Raw genomic sequence first — 17,514 nt, forward strand, 5'->3', positions numbered from 1 at the left:
CCACTCACTCTATCATTTCTGCCATGAGGAAAAGTGCCACCTTCTCTCTTATTTTCTATTAAAATGTCAGACATCCATGACAGGCACCTATTTGTGCCAGGAACGTTGGGTGTCCACTATGCAACAGATTCCTTTCTTGCATGAATTACATATATGTGTTCCTGTAATGGAACAGGGTAACAGAAGTCCTAAGGCTGCTGTGATCTTGGTCTACTACTTAGGCAGACCTTCCTTTTCTTCACTGAGGTCCTGTGTACATTTTTCCAACCATCAGGTGTCCCTCCTTGAAATTCTTGTGTAGTGTAAGCGCCTGGTAGAACAGGCCACCTAATGTCAAAATTTACATAGAAATAAAGGTAATAAAGTATATGACGGATTGACCATAGGAATTAGGATACACCCATTTGTTAATGTCATCTGGAATAGGAGGCACTCTTTAAAGAGAAGCTGGGAAAATGCTATTTACCTGCAGATATAGGGTATATCTGCATGTAATTCACATTACAATGCTGCCTGGCCACCTTCTTGAAAGTGCAGCTACTGGGAGAAAATTAATTTGTTTCCTTGCTGGAGCTGCTAGCTTTCAGTCACAGGGGTCATTGATCACTGCACCGCTCACTATTTTATGAATGGCAGATGTAAGCCGCTCCGGCATTTTGATTAACAACTGGCTCTGCAGCAAATCTGTATATAGCGAGATGTCGATCAAAGTCCCGGGACTTGCGTAGGGCAGGCACTCACAATATAGTGAACAATGGCTGTAGCCGTTCCAGGCTGTTCCCCATGACTGAAAGCCATGTGATAAGTTCATTTTATCCCAGTAGCCGCACTTTCATTAGGACAGCTGGGCAGCAATGTTGCGCTAATTAACTTCAGATTAAACCTGTATTTGCAGGTAAATAGCTTTTTCCAAAGTGACAGAATTCCTTTAAATGCTGGCAAATAGATTGCAGCCCAGTATTCTACTCAAGCCTTAGGCTATGTGCACATGACATCTTGTAAAATACGGTAGTTTTTTAAGCAGAATGTACTTCAGGAAACTGCCATTTTTATTCTTCAAACATCTTTTGTGTAGTTTTTTTGGTTGTTTCTTTCAGAAGGTTTTGATCACATGCGTTTTTTTAAGGGTTCACCCATAATTTTTGTGACTTTTTTTTACTGTAATGAAAACTCCATTGAATAATGAAGAACTTCTAGCTTTTTTAAGCAAAAACAATTCCATAATGTTCCAAAAGACACTTGGGCATCTTTTTGAGCTTTTCCATTAATTTTTCCGAGCAGAAAATGCTGGAAGAATGCTGTTAGCGAATGGTGTTTTTAAGAACCTTAAGCTGTAAAGATGCTTTAAACCTTACAATATTCATTGCATGGTGAAATTGACCTGGAAACGTGATTCTCCCTATTTCTCTGTTTTCATTTATATAGCTGAAAAAAATTCAGACATTTATAAAAAAAAAGAAATGGTGGTTTGTGTAAGATACGCAATGTTTTTATTTGAGTTTTATTGAGTTCTGTTAGGGCTTGTTTTGTCTTATGTGACCTGAAGGTTCTATTGATACCAATTTGGGGTACATACAAATTTAGATCTTATTTTCAGAGGGTGACTGAAAAATAGAAATTCTGTCTTTTTTTTATTCTTTTGCTCTTTATGGCATTAACAGTTTTGTCTAATTAATTTTAATTGTTTATTTTGATAGAGCAGACTTATGGACAGAGCAATATTTTTTTTATTTTACATTTTTAATTTCTTTTTATTATGAAGGAAGTGTGATGATTCAAATTTTATTTTTTATATTTTTGAAAAACTTTTTCAAATTTTTTATTATATTTTTTAACCTCTTAGAGGATTTGAACCTGCGATTGTCTCATCACTTACACTTTATACTGCAAGTGTATTACAGTATATAGTCTAAATCACAGTATGTAGCCGAACTTCACAGGAGTACGAAGATGCCAGTGATGGGGGTTCTTTAGCAGGTATTTAAATTAGATTGACAATGGTATGTAGTGGATAACAGCAGTGATCAGAGCTCAGGTCTGGCTGCCGCTGTTAGATACCGGTTATGCAACATATTCAGTATCCACCTCGTGTGGAGAAAACTCGGCTCCTGATCCCTTTCCACACACGCTGACCCTGGCTCTGATATACAGGTACATCATTTTGCGCTAAGGGGTTAAATTAATTAAAGCATGGTTTGGTTGGATGATTTTCCTTAAAGGAGCCAGCTGTGTATAGAGTCATCCAACTGGTGGACAAGTGGGGTACAACAAGCTGGAAAATAACACATTTTTTAAAATTATATTAGGAATATGTTGCTCTATTGGTTTCTTGTATGAAAATATAGTTTTTAAAGTATTAAAACTTTTTTTTATCTGCACAGAAATTAAAGAAGGACTTGGACCATCTGAAAGTAGATTTAGCCGCAATTACAGATAAATGTGAGGAGTTCTTCAGCCAGGCTGCTGCCTCTCCATCAATTGATGCTTTACGGTCTGAGCTCAATATTGTCATCCAGTCTATGAGCCAAATCTACTCCATGTCTTCCATTTACCTAGAAAAGTATGTGGATTTATTTAGGATTATAATGTACTTATTATACGTACGGTAATTGTATTCTTTAAAACTAATTCTTAAAAGCTATGGACACTTTTGACATGAAAAACTTGATTTTTACATATTTTATTGCTTACCTTTAAATAATGCATTTGTTGTAAGTTTCATTTGGCAATTTTCATTCCTTCATTCATTTTTAGACCTTCAGATATGCAGTTTACAGCCTGATCCACGTTTCATTTTTTTCTCCTGTGGGAATGTCTCTCCCAGTAATAAAGGCTGGATGTGAGCTCTGTGTGCGCATGGTGCTGAAGGTTTTAGTAACTAATATATCATCCCTGTACTTATTTCCTCTTCACGTGCTTTCCTCCTTTTCTATAACCTGTTTTCTTTGCTTTCCGTGAGATAGTTTCCTCCGTCCATGCTGTGAATATCTGTCTACTTCCCTGCTGCTATCTCTAACAGTGAGAGTGCAGTCAAGAGAACAAGCTCTGGTGATTTGTAACATTTTTGCAGATCTTTCAGATAAAGGACTGAAAGACAGCACCAAGTTCCAGCATTTAGTGTGTTAACGCTACCAGAGTCCTCTTAGTTAGCCTCGCAGCATCTCTTCTGGGTGGTGCAAACACTTAAAGTGCATATAGTGAATTGTCAAAGGTAAGAAGAAATGCAGCACTTGTTTAATCTTGTGGTTTAATGCATTCCATGTGGAGGTGCAGGTGTCGGGGGAGTAGTTTATGAACACTGCACCTCCGCATGTAACCATGTTTTCTATGTAATGGATTAAACCACAATTTTAAACAGGATCGAGTGAGTGCTGCATTTCTTCTTACATTTGACAATTCATTATTCGTAAAGTTGCATACCTTTTGCATTTAGGAAGTAAATAAAAAAATTATACCAAGCTGTAAATAGCCTATAAAGCAGTTTCCGGTTTTAAACGTTAGTAGCCTAAAGGCTTGATATCTTTAAAAATAGCAAAACTTTCTTTACTTAACCTCTGCCTCTCCAGTGCCGCCTTTTTTTACTACTCTCATTGATCTTTGTTGACGCGGCTGCAGTGATGACATCACATTGACAGGAAGTGACTTTTGCCGCCAATCTAAGCAGAAAATACAATGGTGCTGGGGAGGTAATGTCTCCATTGCAGCCTTTTAATGAAGACGGTTTTGGAGCAGCAAATGTGTGGCACTGGCGCGGTATTGGGTAAATGGCGACTTTGTTATCTTCACACAGATCAAGCCTTTGGAAAACCACTGGCCGTTCTTTCTGGCCTATGGTCTTCATACTTCATATGTATCCTGTTAAAGGTGCTAGAATTAGTACGTACATATAGCACGTTTTCAAATGGCCACATACAGTAGAATGGCGGAAGGCATAGTTAGGACACATGACAGGTCCTCTTTACATTTAATGTCCACTTTTAAACACTATTATTTTATAGTGCCATAATTTCACCGCCAGAGTGGTATCACTAGTGCGTAGTACCTGCCACTACTGATATACTTACCAGCTGCCGTCTTCTGCTTCTCCCAACCCCGCTCCTGTCCTCTTTTGCCTTCTTGTGAGCACAACTTCTGACTGATAGGAAGTCAGAGGTAACGGCCAGAAGCTCTCAGTGTAAGACTTAGCTCGCCCAGCAAACACTGAAGCGATTCGGCTGGTCACAAACTGGAGAACCCAGTAGGAACAGCGTAGAAAACAGAAGAAGACAGTATCCTGTAAGTATTGTATATTACTGGGGAAAGGCCACATGCATTAGTGATACCATTACAGAAGTGAAATTGAAAAAAAAATGCCATAGTGTCGCTTTAAAGCAGGGTAAATTGTCTGCATATTTTTTTTTTTGCATAATTTATAAACCCGTGCAAGGACAATTATGCTGATTTAATCCATCACTGGGGAAACTGCAGTTTATACATTTATACATCATATTGCATAATCAATGTGTTGTGAACTAGCTCCCCCTGGAGGCATCTGAAATTTTATCATTCAACTATGCTGATTAGGTTAAAAGAATGGGTATTATTATTATTTATTATTATAGCGCCATTTATTCCATGGCGCTTTACATGTGACTTGATCCTTAGATTAAGTTTCAACCATGAATATTTGGAAAAAATTTTCTATTGCATATTTTCTATTGCAACAAAAATCTGCTTTTTACAGTGCCAGCAATAAATAAAACTGCAATGAAAAAGAATGCAAGTAACCTAAATTACATAATACAGGTGCTTCTCACAAAAGTAGAATATCATCAAAAAGTACATTTACTTCAGTTCCACAATACAAAAAGTGAAACTCATATATTATATAGAGTCATTACAAACAGAGTGATCTATTTCAAGTGTTTATTTCTGTTAATGCTGATGATTATTGCTTACAGCCAATGAAAACCCAAAAGTCATTATCTCAGTAGATTAGAATACTTTATAACACCAGCTTAAAAAATTATTTTAAAATCTGAAATGTTGGCCTACTGAAATGTATGTTCAGTAAATGCACTCAATACTTGGTCGGGGCTCCTTTTGCATCAATTACTAGCGTGGCATAGAGGTGATCAGCCTGTGGCACTGCTGAGGTGTTATGGAAGCCCAGGTTGCTTTGATAGCAGCCTTCAGCTCATCTGCATTGTTGGGTCTGATGTCTCTCATCTTTCTCTTGACAATACCCCATATGGGGTTAAAGTCAGGTGAGTTTCCTGGCCAATCAGGCACAGTGATACTGTTGTTTTTAAACCAGGTATTGGTACTTTTGGCAGTGTGGACAGGTTGAGTAATTTCCATCTCCAAAAAGCTTGTCGGCAGAGGGAATCATGAAGTTTTCTAAAATTTCCTGGTAGACGGCTGCGCTGACTTTGGTATTGATAAAACACAGTGGACTTACACCAGCAATGGCTCCCCAAACCATCACTGATTGTGGAAACTTCACACTAGACCTCAAGCAGCTTGGATTGTGTGCCTCTCCACTCTTCCTTCAGACTCTGGGACCTTGATTTCCAAATGAAATGCAAAATTTACTTTAATGTGAAAGCAACACCTTGGACCACTAAGCAAAAGTCCAGTTCATTTTCTCCTTGGCCCAGGTAAGACGCTTCTGGCGTTGTCTATTGGTCATGAGTGGCTTGACACAAGGAATGTGACACTTGTAGCCCATGTCCTGGATATGTCTGTGTGTGGTGGCTTTTGAAGCAATGACTCCCGCAGCGTCCACTCCTTGTGAATCTTCCCAAAATTTTTGAATGGCTTTTTCTTAACAACCCTTTCAAGGCTGTGGTTATCCCGGTTGCTTGTTCACCTTTTTCTACCATACTTCCATCAACATGCTTGGATACAGAACTCTGAGAACAGCCAGCTTCTTTAGCAATGACCTTTTGTGGCTTACCCTCCTTGTGGAGTGTGTCAGTGACTGCCTTCTGGACATCTGTCAAGTCAGCAGTCTTCCCCATGATTGTGGAGCCTAATGAAACAGACTAAGGGAACTTTTAAAATGCTTAGGAAGCCTTTGCAGGTGTTTTTTGTTAATTCTAATTTACTGAGGTAATGACTTTTGGGTTTTCATTGGCTGTAAGGCATAATCATCAACATTAACAGAAATAAACACTTGAAATAGATCACTCTGTTTGTAATATACGACTTTCACTTTTTGTGTTGAAGAACTGAAATAAATTAACTTTTTCATGATATTCTAATTTTTTGAGAAGCACCTGTAGGTGCAGAACATCTACGACATCAAAAACTCACCAAAAACTCATTGTGGGAATGTAGCCTTATGAAGATATGTTATAAACCTAGACAACACAAAATATTAGTCCTAAAATCGATGTGTGCTATAAGGAGTATATTTATGGCGTGAGCTTTGTAGCATTCTGGGTCTCAGTCTAATAGTTGATAACTGCAGGAAGCAAGTCGTTGGCCAGACAGATACATAGAAGATAGAGTTGATAGATAGATAGATAGATAGATAGATAGATAGATAGATAGATACAGCAATGTAAGAGTTGTATATAAAGTAATACAGGCAATCAATTTTCTACCTGACTTGATCTTCTGCTAAATATTGCTTTATTCATTTTTACTTCCCAATTGTGTTGACATTATCTAAAAAATTATAAGTCTTTAATCAATTAATGAAGCCAGTTATTATTCACATTTCTTTTAATTATCCATCATAGATTAAAGACAATAAATCTTGTGCTGAAGAATACACAAGGAGCCGAGACTCTAGTGAAAACATATGAGACCAAACTGTGTGAAGAAGATGTCATTACTGCAGATAGAAGCTCAATTGATCGACTGATTGCCACATTGAAGGTATGCATCTTTATGTCTGAACCCATGCTGTATGTTTTCTTTTGGATTCCTCCCTTAGGCTGGTTGCGTTTCGTGGTCCACATACAGACCAGGATGCACAGGCTGACCCCTGGCCTTCTGACCCAAACTTACTCTGTCGTAGGCACGTTTAAGCCTGGAAGTTCAGGTCTGGAGGCCAAAGGTCAGTCTGCACATTCTGGTCTATATGTGGACCTCGCAACACATACAGTTATGGCCAAGAGTGTTGTCACCCTGGAAATTGTTCTAGAAAATGAATTGTTTATTACAGAAAATGATTGCAATTACAATAATGTCTGGCCCATTTTGGGGGTTTTGTGTGAAATTCTGTCCAATTTGTTTTTTTGTGTGTTGTTCCAATACTTCATTTTTTGGAGCAACTTCAAGGATGCCAACACTTTTGGCAATGACTGTACGCCTGGACATGGCCCTGTGATAGATTTCTGCACTCATTATTTACATATTATATCTCAAATCTTATTATTTATTAAGATGTATTTTTTTGATGCTTATTATTTATGTGGTAAATGTAAACTCTTATTTTTATGAGACATTTCGTTACTCCTTCTTTCCCTGAAAACTCCACTGGTGATTTTTTTTAAATTTAAACAACAATAAATCCTGTGATTTGTCATTTTTACAACAGCAATGGAGATCAGAGGTTGATGAGAAAAGAGAGGTGTTTCATGCATTGGAAGATGGACTGCAGAAAGCCAAAAGCATCAGTGATCAAATGTTCAAAGTGCACAAGGAGCGGGATCTTGACTTCGATTGGCACAAAGAAAAGGCAGACCAGATCGCAGAGCGGTGGCAGAATGTGCACTCTCAGATTGAAAACAGGTTTGCACACATGTGTCAGAGGATTTTACATCCCATACAGTGCAGATTCTTGTGTCATAAATGTAAAGTTTTGCAGAACATGGAGAAGTCTCTTTCCTGGGTGAATTCTTAAAATCTAGCAGTCTATGTGATTCTGTGAGGCATTGATATTGTTTCTTTTACAATGTTTTATTCATTTAATAGATTAAGAGACCTGGGTGGAATAAGTACGTCTCTGAAATATTACAAAGAATCTTATTTGGGGCTCGATTCCTGGATAAAGAAAATAGAGGAAGGACAAAGCAAGTTGCAGGATGGCATGCTCGATAGTAAGGCCCTTAACAAGCTTCTGGACCAGCAGAAGGTAATTTGAATATCTCTATAAATTTCGGTATGTCTGTAATAGTTGTGTACAGTGATACCAAGGTTGACTGATTACCGATTAATTTGAGAGTCAATTAAAGTAATGTTCATGGTTTCTCCATTCATTTCTGAAAATTCTCCTGCTTTGCTTAGAGTGACATGTGGCCTACAGGAATGTCTCCATCCACCAGGACTAAGAGTTGTCTAGTAATGAGGTTGTCCAAGATTAGCAAATCATTGTTGCTTTCTTCCAAAAACATCAACCCCACCTGTCCACAGATTATGTGATATATTCCAATTCAGTCCTCTCACAATACCAGACAAACCCACGGTTGGATGTTGTGTTGTTTCGTGCACATTTTGGACATGTTTTCCAATCCTGAATATGCCCACTCTGATAATGGTTTCTTATAAGAATGTATGCTTACTCATTCCTGTTTTTTTGTTATTCTAGAATTTGATTTCTGAAATAGAAATGAAGCAAAGTAAAATGGATGAATGTCAGAAGTATTCAGAACAATATTCTCTGGCCATCAAGGTACAATTTTTATTTTTTGGTTACCAAATGATTTTCTTTATGTACAGTATAAAAAATGGTTACCATATAATTTCATCTCAGCCTATTTCTAAATGATCCTGGCCCTCCTGCAGAACTATGGCGTAAGTCTGTTTCACAGCTCATGGAGTGCCATGTTGCTCCAGATTATGCAGCCACAGGTCTTTGTGTGCTGCTGTAGCTTACTAGGTCAGGTGCCATATTAGGGAAATATTCTTCTAAAGCTGTCTGGCCCATGGGGAAGGAAAACTGTATGTTCCATACACACCTTCATGTGAAATCACAGGCATACAGATGTGCCCATTCTCACTTTTCAGGAATTTCTCATGTTAAAACTCAGTACAATATCGCAACATATAACTTATACACACAGACTTCCATAGCATAAACTTTTTTGTGAAATCATGATTTTATTAAATTGGGTCATCTTTCACAACACACACTGGCATATGGGTTTGCGCTTATAGCAAAAGTAAATCAGGGACACATTTATATCGAGGTGCAGTGCTGTGTAAGGCTCTACAGGTATGAATCCTAGCAAACAAATCCAAAACATGGCCACATGAATAAGGCATAAATGTAACAAATATGAGAAAATACAACCAAATAAACCAACTTTTTTTTGGTTTTATAGGACTATGAGCTCCAGCTGATGACTTACAGAGCACTTGTGGACTCGCATCAAAAATCTCCAATGAAACGCAGACGCTTCCAGAGCTCGTCTGATATCGTTATTCAAGAGGTAAGTTATATATTAGTTGCGGTTTGTAGTGGTCCCAAGGGTAAGTTTTCTCCCTGTGGAGAAAGCCAAGTTGTCGTACGGACACTTATAGGCCGTGCAATGCTCCTCTGGGAATTTAAGTATGCAAATAACCTCTTCAGGAAGGAAGTGGAGTTGAACTCTAGGTCCACCTATTGGATGTGTCAATGCTAAAAGTCCAAATAAAGAGCTTTACTGCTTAGCAAAAGGAGCCAAATCAGAAACTCCTCCAATTGGTGGCACTGGCGTTCCTGTCTTCTTCTTTTCTGAAGATGAAGAGGCTAAATGCACATAGGAACTGTAGGACATTGGTGTTTTATTCCTTCAGGAAATCTTGAAATGCATTAAATAGAATCTGTCAGCAAGTTTTTGCAATGGAATCTGATAGCAGCAGATCCTGTGCTGTATCAGTTACCTAACTGCTTGGTGCAGTTTTTTTTTATAGAATACCTGTTTTGTCTGATGTAAATGTAGCAGAACTAAGACTTCTTTGTGTATAACCTCACCCACACCCTGACTGGCAGGTTACTATGTACACTGTGATTGTAAGCAAGGTGCCAATCAGTGGTGGGGCAGAGCTGCACAGACTAGCCTGACTGGTCTGCATGTTAGACCTAGTCCTTTAGTGATAATGTCCACCTGATAAAACAACTGATAAAACACTGATTGTGTTGAAACTGCTACACTCAGCCTAATAGTTGACACATCTCTTTAGCCCCTTAAAACCGCCGATACGCCTTCTAATGGGGGCAGTTAAGGGTGCTTATGCCTCAGTGCCACTTTATAACGGCACTGAGAAATAAGTGTATAGTGCCCCCCAGCATCGTTTTTTCTTCATGGTCTTGGCTACCGGGGGTAGCTGAGACCCTGGAGAACATGATTCGGGTTTTTACCGACCCCAGTGTTGTGATCGCTGTTATTAATGGAATAAAGGTGACCACAAAAAAAAGTGAGATTTCCCATTTAAGTGAGATTTGGGGGACCATTTAATGTGGTCCCCCAAATCCCCCCGGTACCTCCGGTGTCTCTGGACTATCATGCGTCCCCCCTGGCCAGCGTCTACTTCCGTGAAGAAAATGGCGGGCGCATGAGCAAGTGCGCCTTCCAAAATCTGCTGGCTGGCATTTGGTCATTTTTATCACAGTGGTTAAAATAAAAAAAATGGTAAATCAACCCCCCCCCCCTTTATCAACCCCTTAGTTAGATAAAAATAATAAAATAAAAATATGCATTTATTTCTATTTTTCCATTAGAGTTAGGGTTGGACTAAAGTTAGGTTTAGGGTTGGGCTAGGGTTAGGATTGGGCTAAAGTTAGTGTTGGGCTAAAGTTAGGGTTGGGCTAAGGTTAGGGTTGTGGTTAGGGTTATGGTTGTGATTATGGTAGGGATTAGGGTTAGGATTTGGGCTAGGGGTGTGTTAGGGTTGAGGTTAGGGTTATGGTTAGGGTTGGGATTAGGGTTAGGGGTATGTTGGGGTTATCATTGTGATTAGGGTTAGGGTTGGGATTAGGGTTAGAGGTGTGTTGGGGTTAGGGTTGGAGTTAGAATTGGGGGGATTCCACTGTTTAGGTACATCAGGGGTCTCCAAATGCAACATGGCGCCGGCATTGATTACAGCCAATTTTGCATTCAAAAAGTCAAACGGTGCTCTCTCCCTTCTAAGCCCTGCCATGGGCCCAAATAGTGGCTTTCCTCCACATATGGGGTATTGACGTACTCAGGAGAAATTGCACAACAAATTTTGTTGTCCATTTTCTTTTGAAACCCCTGTGAAAATAAAAAAATTGGTTCCAAAGTTAATTTTTTGTGAAAAAAGTTAATTCTTTCCTTCCACATTGCTTTAGTCCTCGTGAAGCACTTGAAGGGTTAATAAACTCCTTGAATGTGCTTGCGCACCTTGAGGGGTGCCGTTTTTAGAATGGGGTCACTTTTGGGTATTTTCTGTTATATTGACTCCCCATATCACTTCAAATTCGAGATGTTCCCTAAAAAACTGGTTTTGTAAATTTTGTTGGAAAAATTATAAATCACTGGTCAACTTTTAACCCTTATAACGTCCTAGCAAAAAAAAAAAAAAAAAATAGTTTCCAAAATTGTGCTGATGTAAAGTTGACATGTGCGAAATGTTATTTATTAACAGTTTTGTGTGACACCACTCTATGATTTAAGTGTACAAAAATTAAAAGTTAGAAAATTGCTAAATTTGCAAAATTTTAGCCAAATTTACGTTTGTTTCATAAATAAACGCAAGTTACACTACCGTTCAAAAGTTTAGGGTCGCTTAGAAATGTCCTTATTTTTTAAAGAAAAGCAGTTTTTTCCAATGAAGCTAACATTAATAGATTCACAAATACACGCTATACATTGTCAATGTGGTAAATGACTATTCTAGCTGCAAATGTCTGGTTTGTAATGCAATATCTTCATAGGTGTATAGAGGCCCATTTCTAACAACCATCACTCCAGTGTTCTTATGGTACTTTGTGTTTGCTAACTGTGTAAGAAGGCTAATGGATGGTTAGAATACCCTTGAAAACCCTCGTGCAAGTATGTTAGCACAGCTGAAGCAGTTTGGCTGATTAGAGAACCTATAAACCTGACCTTCCTTTGAGCTAGTTGAGAATCTGGAGCATTACATTTGTTGGTTCCATTAAACTCTCAAAATGGCCAGAAAAGAAGAACTTTCATGTGAAACTCCACAGTCTATTCTTGTTCTTAGAAATGAAGGATATTCTATGTGAGAAATTGCCAAGAAACTGAAGATTTCCTACAACAATGTGTACTCCTCCCTTCAGAGGAGAGCACAAACAGGCTCTAACCAGAGTAGAAAGAGAAGTGGGAGGCCCCGCTGCACAACTGAGCAACAAGACAAGTACATTAGAGTCTGTAGTTTGAGAAATCGACCCCCCACAGGTCCTCAACTGGCAGCTTCATTAAATAGTACATGCAAAATGCCAGTGTTAACCCCTTCCCGACCTTTGACGCCACGTAGGCGTCATGAAAGTCGGTGCCATTCCGACCCATGACGCCTATGCGGCGTCATGGAAAGATCGCGTCCCTGCAGATCGGGTGAAAGGGTTAACTCCCATTTCACCCGATCTGCAGGGACAGGGGGAGTGGTAGTTTAGCCCAGGGGGGGTGGCTTCACCCCCTCGTGGCTACGATCGCTCTCATTGGCTGTTGAAAGTGAAACTGCCAATCAGAGCGATTTGTAATATTTCACCCATTATAACGGGTGAAATATTACAATCCAGCCATGGCCGATGCTGAAATATCATCGGCCATGGCTGGAAATACTAGTGTGCCCCCACCCCACCCCTCCGATCGCCCCCCCACCCCCCCGATCTGGCCGGTACACTGCTCCGGCTCCCCTCCGTCCAGTGCTCCGCTCCCCCCCGTGCTCGTGTCCGCTCCCCCCGTGCTCCAATCACCCCCCCGTGCTCCAATCACCCCCCCTGCACTCCGATCCACCCCCCCCGTGCTCCGTTCCACCCCCCCGTGCTCCATTCCAGCCCCCCCGTGCTCCGTTCCACGCCCCCCGCGCTCCGTTCCACCCCTCCCGCGCTCCGATTCCCCCCCCCCGTGCTCCGATCCCCCCCCCCGTGGTCCCCCCCCCCCACCCTATCATACTTACCGATCCAGCCGTGGTCCCGTCCATCTTCCAAAATGGCGGGCGCATGCGCAGTGCGCCCGCCGAATCTGCCGGCCGGCAGATTCGTTCCAAAGTGCATTTTGATCACTGAGATATAATCTATCTCAGTGATCAAAATAAAAAAAAAAATAGTAAATGACCCCCCCCCCCTTTGTCACCCCCATAGGTAGGGACAATAAAAAAATAAAGAAATTTTTTTTTTCCACTAATGTTAGAATAGGGTTAGGGGTAGGGTTAGGGTTAGGGGTAGGGTTAAGGTTAGGGCTAGGGGTAGGGGTAGGGTTAGGGTTAGGGTTAGGGGTAGGGTTAGGGGTAGGGTTAGGGTTAGGGGTAGGGTTAGGGGTAGGGTTAGGGTTAGGGGTAGGGTTAGGGCTAGGGTTAGGAATGTGCACACGTATTCTGGTCCTCTGCGGATTTTTCCGCTGCGGATTTGATAAATCCGCAGTGCTAAACCGCTGCGGATTTATGGCGGATTTACCGCATTTTTTTCTGCGCATTTCACTGCGGTTTTACAATTGCGATTTTCTATTGGAGCAGTTGTAAAACCGCTGCGGAATCCGCACAAAGAAGTGACATGCTGCGGAATGTAAACCGCTGCGTTTCCGTGCAGTTTTTCCGCAGCATGTGTACAGCGATTTTTGTATCCCATAGGTTTACATTGAACTGTACACTCATGGGAAACTGCTGCGGATCCGCAGCGTGTGCACATACCTTTAGAATTAGGCTATGTGCACACGGTGCGGATTTGGCTGCGGATCCGCAGCAGTGTTCCATCAGGTTTACAGTACCATGTAAACATATGAAAAACCAAATCCGCTGTGCCCATGGTGCGGAAAATACCGCGCGGGAACGCTGCGTTGTATTTTCCGCAGCATGTCAATTCTTTGTGCGGATTCCGCAGCGTTTTACACCTGTTCCTCAATAGGAATCCGCAGGTGAAATCCGCACAAAAAACACTGGAAATCCGCGGAAAATCCGCAGGTAAAACACAGTGCCTTTTACCCGCAGATTTTTCAAAAATGGTGCGGAAATATCTCACACGAATCCGCAACGTGGGCACATAGCCTTAGGGTTAGGGTTGGAATTAGGGTTGTGGTTAGGGTTAGGGGTGTGTTGGGGTTAGTGTTGTGGTTAGGGGTGTGTTGGGGTTAGGGTTGTGATTAGGATTATGGCTACAGTTGGGATTAGGGTTAGGGGTGTGTTGGGGTTAGTGTTGGAGTTAGAATTGAGGGGTTACCACTGTTTAGGCACATCAGGGGTCTCCAAACGCAACATGGCGCCACCATTGATTCCAGCCAATCTCGTATTCAAAAAGTCAAATGGTGCTCCCTCACTTCCGAGCCCTGACGTGTGCCCAAACAGTGGTTTACCCCCACATATGGGGTACCAGCATACTCAGGACAAACTGCGCAACAATTACTGGGGTCCAATTTCTCCTGTTACCCTTGTGAATCTAAAAAAATGCTTGCTAAAACATAATTTTTGAGGAAAGAAAAATGATTTTTTATTTTCACGGCTCTGCGTTGTAAACGTCTGTGAAGCACTTGGGGGTTCAAAGTGCTCACCACATATCTAGATAAGTTCCTTGGGGGGTCTAGTTTCTAAAATGGGGTCACTTGTGGGGGGTCTCTACTGTTTAGGCACACCAGGGGCTCTGCAAACGCAACGTGACACCCGCAGACCATTCCATCAAAGTCTGCATTTCAAAAGTCACTACTTCAATTCCAAGCCCCGGCATGTGCCCAAACAGTAGTTTACCCCCACATATGGGGTATCACCGTACTCAGGAGAAACTGGACAACAACTTTTGGGGTCAAATTTCTCCTGTTACCCTTGGGAAAATTAAAAAATTCTGGGCTAAATAATTATTTTTGAGGAAAGAAAACGTATTTATTATTTTCACGGCTCTGCATTATAAACTTCTATGAAGCACTTGGGGGTTCAAAGTGCTCACCACACATCTAGATAAGTTCCTTTGGGGGTCTAGTTTCCAAAATGGGGTCACTTGTGGGGGGTTTCTACTGTTAAGCCACATCAGGGGCTCTGCAAACGCAACGTGACGCCCACAGAGCATTCCATCAAAGTCTGCATTTCAAAACGTCACTACTTCACTTCCGAGCCCCGGCATGTGCCCAAACAGTGATTTACCCCCACATATGGGGTATCAGCGTACTCAGGAGAAACTGGACAACAACTTTTGGGGTCAAATTTCTCCTGTTACCCTTGGGAAAATAAAAAATTGCAGGCTAAAAGATCATTTTTGAGAAAATAATTTTTTTTTTTATTTTCATGGCTCTGCGTTATAAACTTCTGTGAAGCACTTGGGGGTTCAAAGTCCTCACCACACATCTAGATTAGTTCCTTTGGGGGTCTAGTTTCCAAAATGGTGTCATTTCTGGGGGATCTCCAATGTTTAAGCACACAGGGGCTCTCCAAACGTGACATGGTGTCCGCTAATGATTGGAGCTAATTTTCCATTTAAAAAGCCAAATGGCGTGCCATCCCTTCCGAGCCCTGCCGTGCGCCCAAACAGTGGTTTACCCCCACATATGGGGTATCAGCGTACTCAGGACAAACTGGACAACAATATTTGGGGTCCAATTTCTCCCATTATCCTTGGCAAAATAGGAAATTCCAGGCTAAAAAATCATTTTTGAGGAAAGAAAAATTATTTTTTATTTTCATGGCTCTGCGTTATAAACTTCTGTGAAGCACCTGGGGGTTTAAAGTGCTCAATATGCATCTAGATAAGTTCCTTGGGGGGTCTAGTTTCCAAAATGGGGTCACTTGTGGGGGAGCTCCAATGTTTAGGCACACAGGGGGCTCTCCAAACGCGACATGGTGTCCGCTAACAATTGGAGCTAATTTTCCATTCAAAAAGTCAAATGGCGCGCCTTCCCTTCCGAGCCCTGCCGTGTGCCCAAACAGTGGTTTACCCCCACATATGAGGTATCGGCGTACTCGGGAGAAATTGCCCAACAAATTTTATGATCCATTTTATCCTAGTGCCCATGTGAAAATGAAAAAATTGAGGCGAAAATAATTTTTTTGTGAAAAAAAAGTACTTTTTCATTTTTACAGATCAATTTGTGAAGCACCTGAGGGTTTAAAGTGCTCACTAGGCATCTAAATAAGTTCCTTGGGGGGTCTAGTTTCCAAAATGGGGTCACTTGTGGGGGAGCGCCAATGTTTAGGCACACAGGAGCTATCCAAACGCGACATGGTGTCCGCTAACGATGGAAATAATTTTTCATTCAAAAAGTCAAATGGCGCTCCTTCCCTTCCGAGCCTTACCATGTGCCCAAACAGTGGTTTACCCCCACATGTGAGGTATTGGTGTACTCAGGAGAAATTGCCCAACACATTTTAGGATCCATTTTATCCTGTTGCCCATGTGAAAATGAAAAAATTGAGGCTAAAAGAATTTTTTTGTGAAAAAAAAGTACTTTTTCATTTTTACGGATCAATTTGTGAAGCACCTGGGGGTTCAAAGTGCTCACTATGCATCTAGATAAGTTCCTTGGGGCGTCTAGTTTCCAAAATGGGGTCACTTGTGGGGGAGCTCCAATTTTTAGGCACACGGGGGCTCTCCAAACGTGACATGGTGTCCGCTAAAGAGTGGAGCCAATTTTTGATTCAAAAAGTCAAATGGCGCTCCTTCCCTTCCAAGCCCTGCCGTGCGCCCAAACAGTGGTTTACCCCCACATATGAGGTATCAGCGTACTCAGGACAAATTGGACAACAACTTTCGTGGTTCAGTTTCTCCTTTTACCATTGGGAAAATAAAAAAATTGTTGCTAAAAGATAATTTTTGTGACTAAAAAGTTAAATGTTCATTTTTTCCTTCCATGTTGCTTCTGCTGCTGTGAAGCACCTGAAGGGTTAATAAACTTCTTGAATGTGGTTTTGAGTACCTTGAGGGGTGCAGTTTTTAGAATGGTGTCACTTTTGGGTATTTTCAGCCATATAGACCCCTCAAACTGACTTCAAATGTGAGGTGGTCCCTAAAAAAAATGGTTTTGTAAATTTCGTTGTAAAAATGACAAATCGCTGGTCAAATTTTAACCCTTATAACTTCCTAACAAAAAAAAATTTTGTTTCCAAAATTGTGCTGATGTAAAGTAAACATGTGGGAAATGTTATTTATTAACTATTTTGTGTCACATATCTCTCTGGTTTAACAGAATAAAAATTCAAAATGTGAAAATTGCGAAATTTTCAAAATTTTCGCCAAATTTCCGTGTTTATCACAAATAAATGCAGAATTTATTGACCTAAATTTACCACTAACATGAAGCCCAATATGTCACGAAAAAACAATCTCAGAACCGCTAGGATCCGTTGAAGCGTTCCTGAGTTATTACCTCATAAAGGGACACTGGTCAGAATTGCAAAAAACGGCAAGGTCTTTAAGGTCAAAATAGGCTGGGTCTTGAAGGGGTTAAAGTCTACAGTGAAGAGGCGACTCCAGGATGCTAG

General features: G+C 40.9%; 1 protein-coding gene across 5 annotated transcripts in view; it reads left to right on the forward strand.

Moving 5' to 3' along the window:
* The window catches only part of DST (dystonin), a 750,022-nt gene that overhangs the window by 468,822 nt on the left and 263,686 nt on the right, over positions 1-17,514 (forward strand). For all 5 annotated transcript variants that reach the window (XM_069726740.1, XM_069726743.1, XM_069726742.1 and 2 more), the window contains 6 exons: positions 2,382-2,560; positions 6,729-6,867; positions 7,532-7,725; positions 7,909-8,068; positions 8,522-8,605; positions 9,258-9,365. In XM_069726740.1, the coding sequence (XP_069582841.1) occupies positions 2,382-2,560; positions 6,729-6,867; positions 7,532-7,725; positions 7,909-8,068; positions 8,522-8,605; positions 9,258-9,365 (864 nt within the window). The remainder of the gene's footprint in view (positions 1-2,381; positions 2,561-6,728; positions 6,868-7,531; positions 7,726-7,908; positions 8,069-8,521; positions 8,606-9,257; positions 9,366-17,514) is intronic.

This window comes from Ranitomeya imitator, chromosome 5 (assembly GCF_032444005.1).
Source record: "Ranitomeya imitator isolate aRanImi1 chromosome 5, aRanImi1.pri, whole genome shotgun sequence".
NCBI classification, from domain to species: Eukaryota; Metazoa; Chordata; class Amphibia; order Anura; family Dendrobatidae; genus Ranitomeya; species Ranitomeya imitator.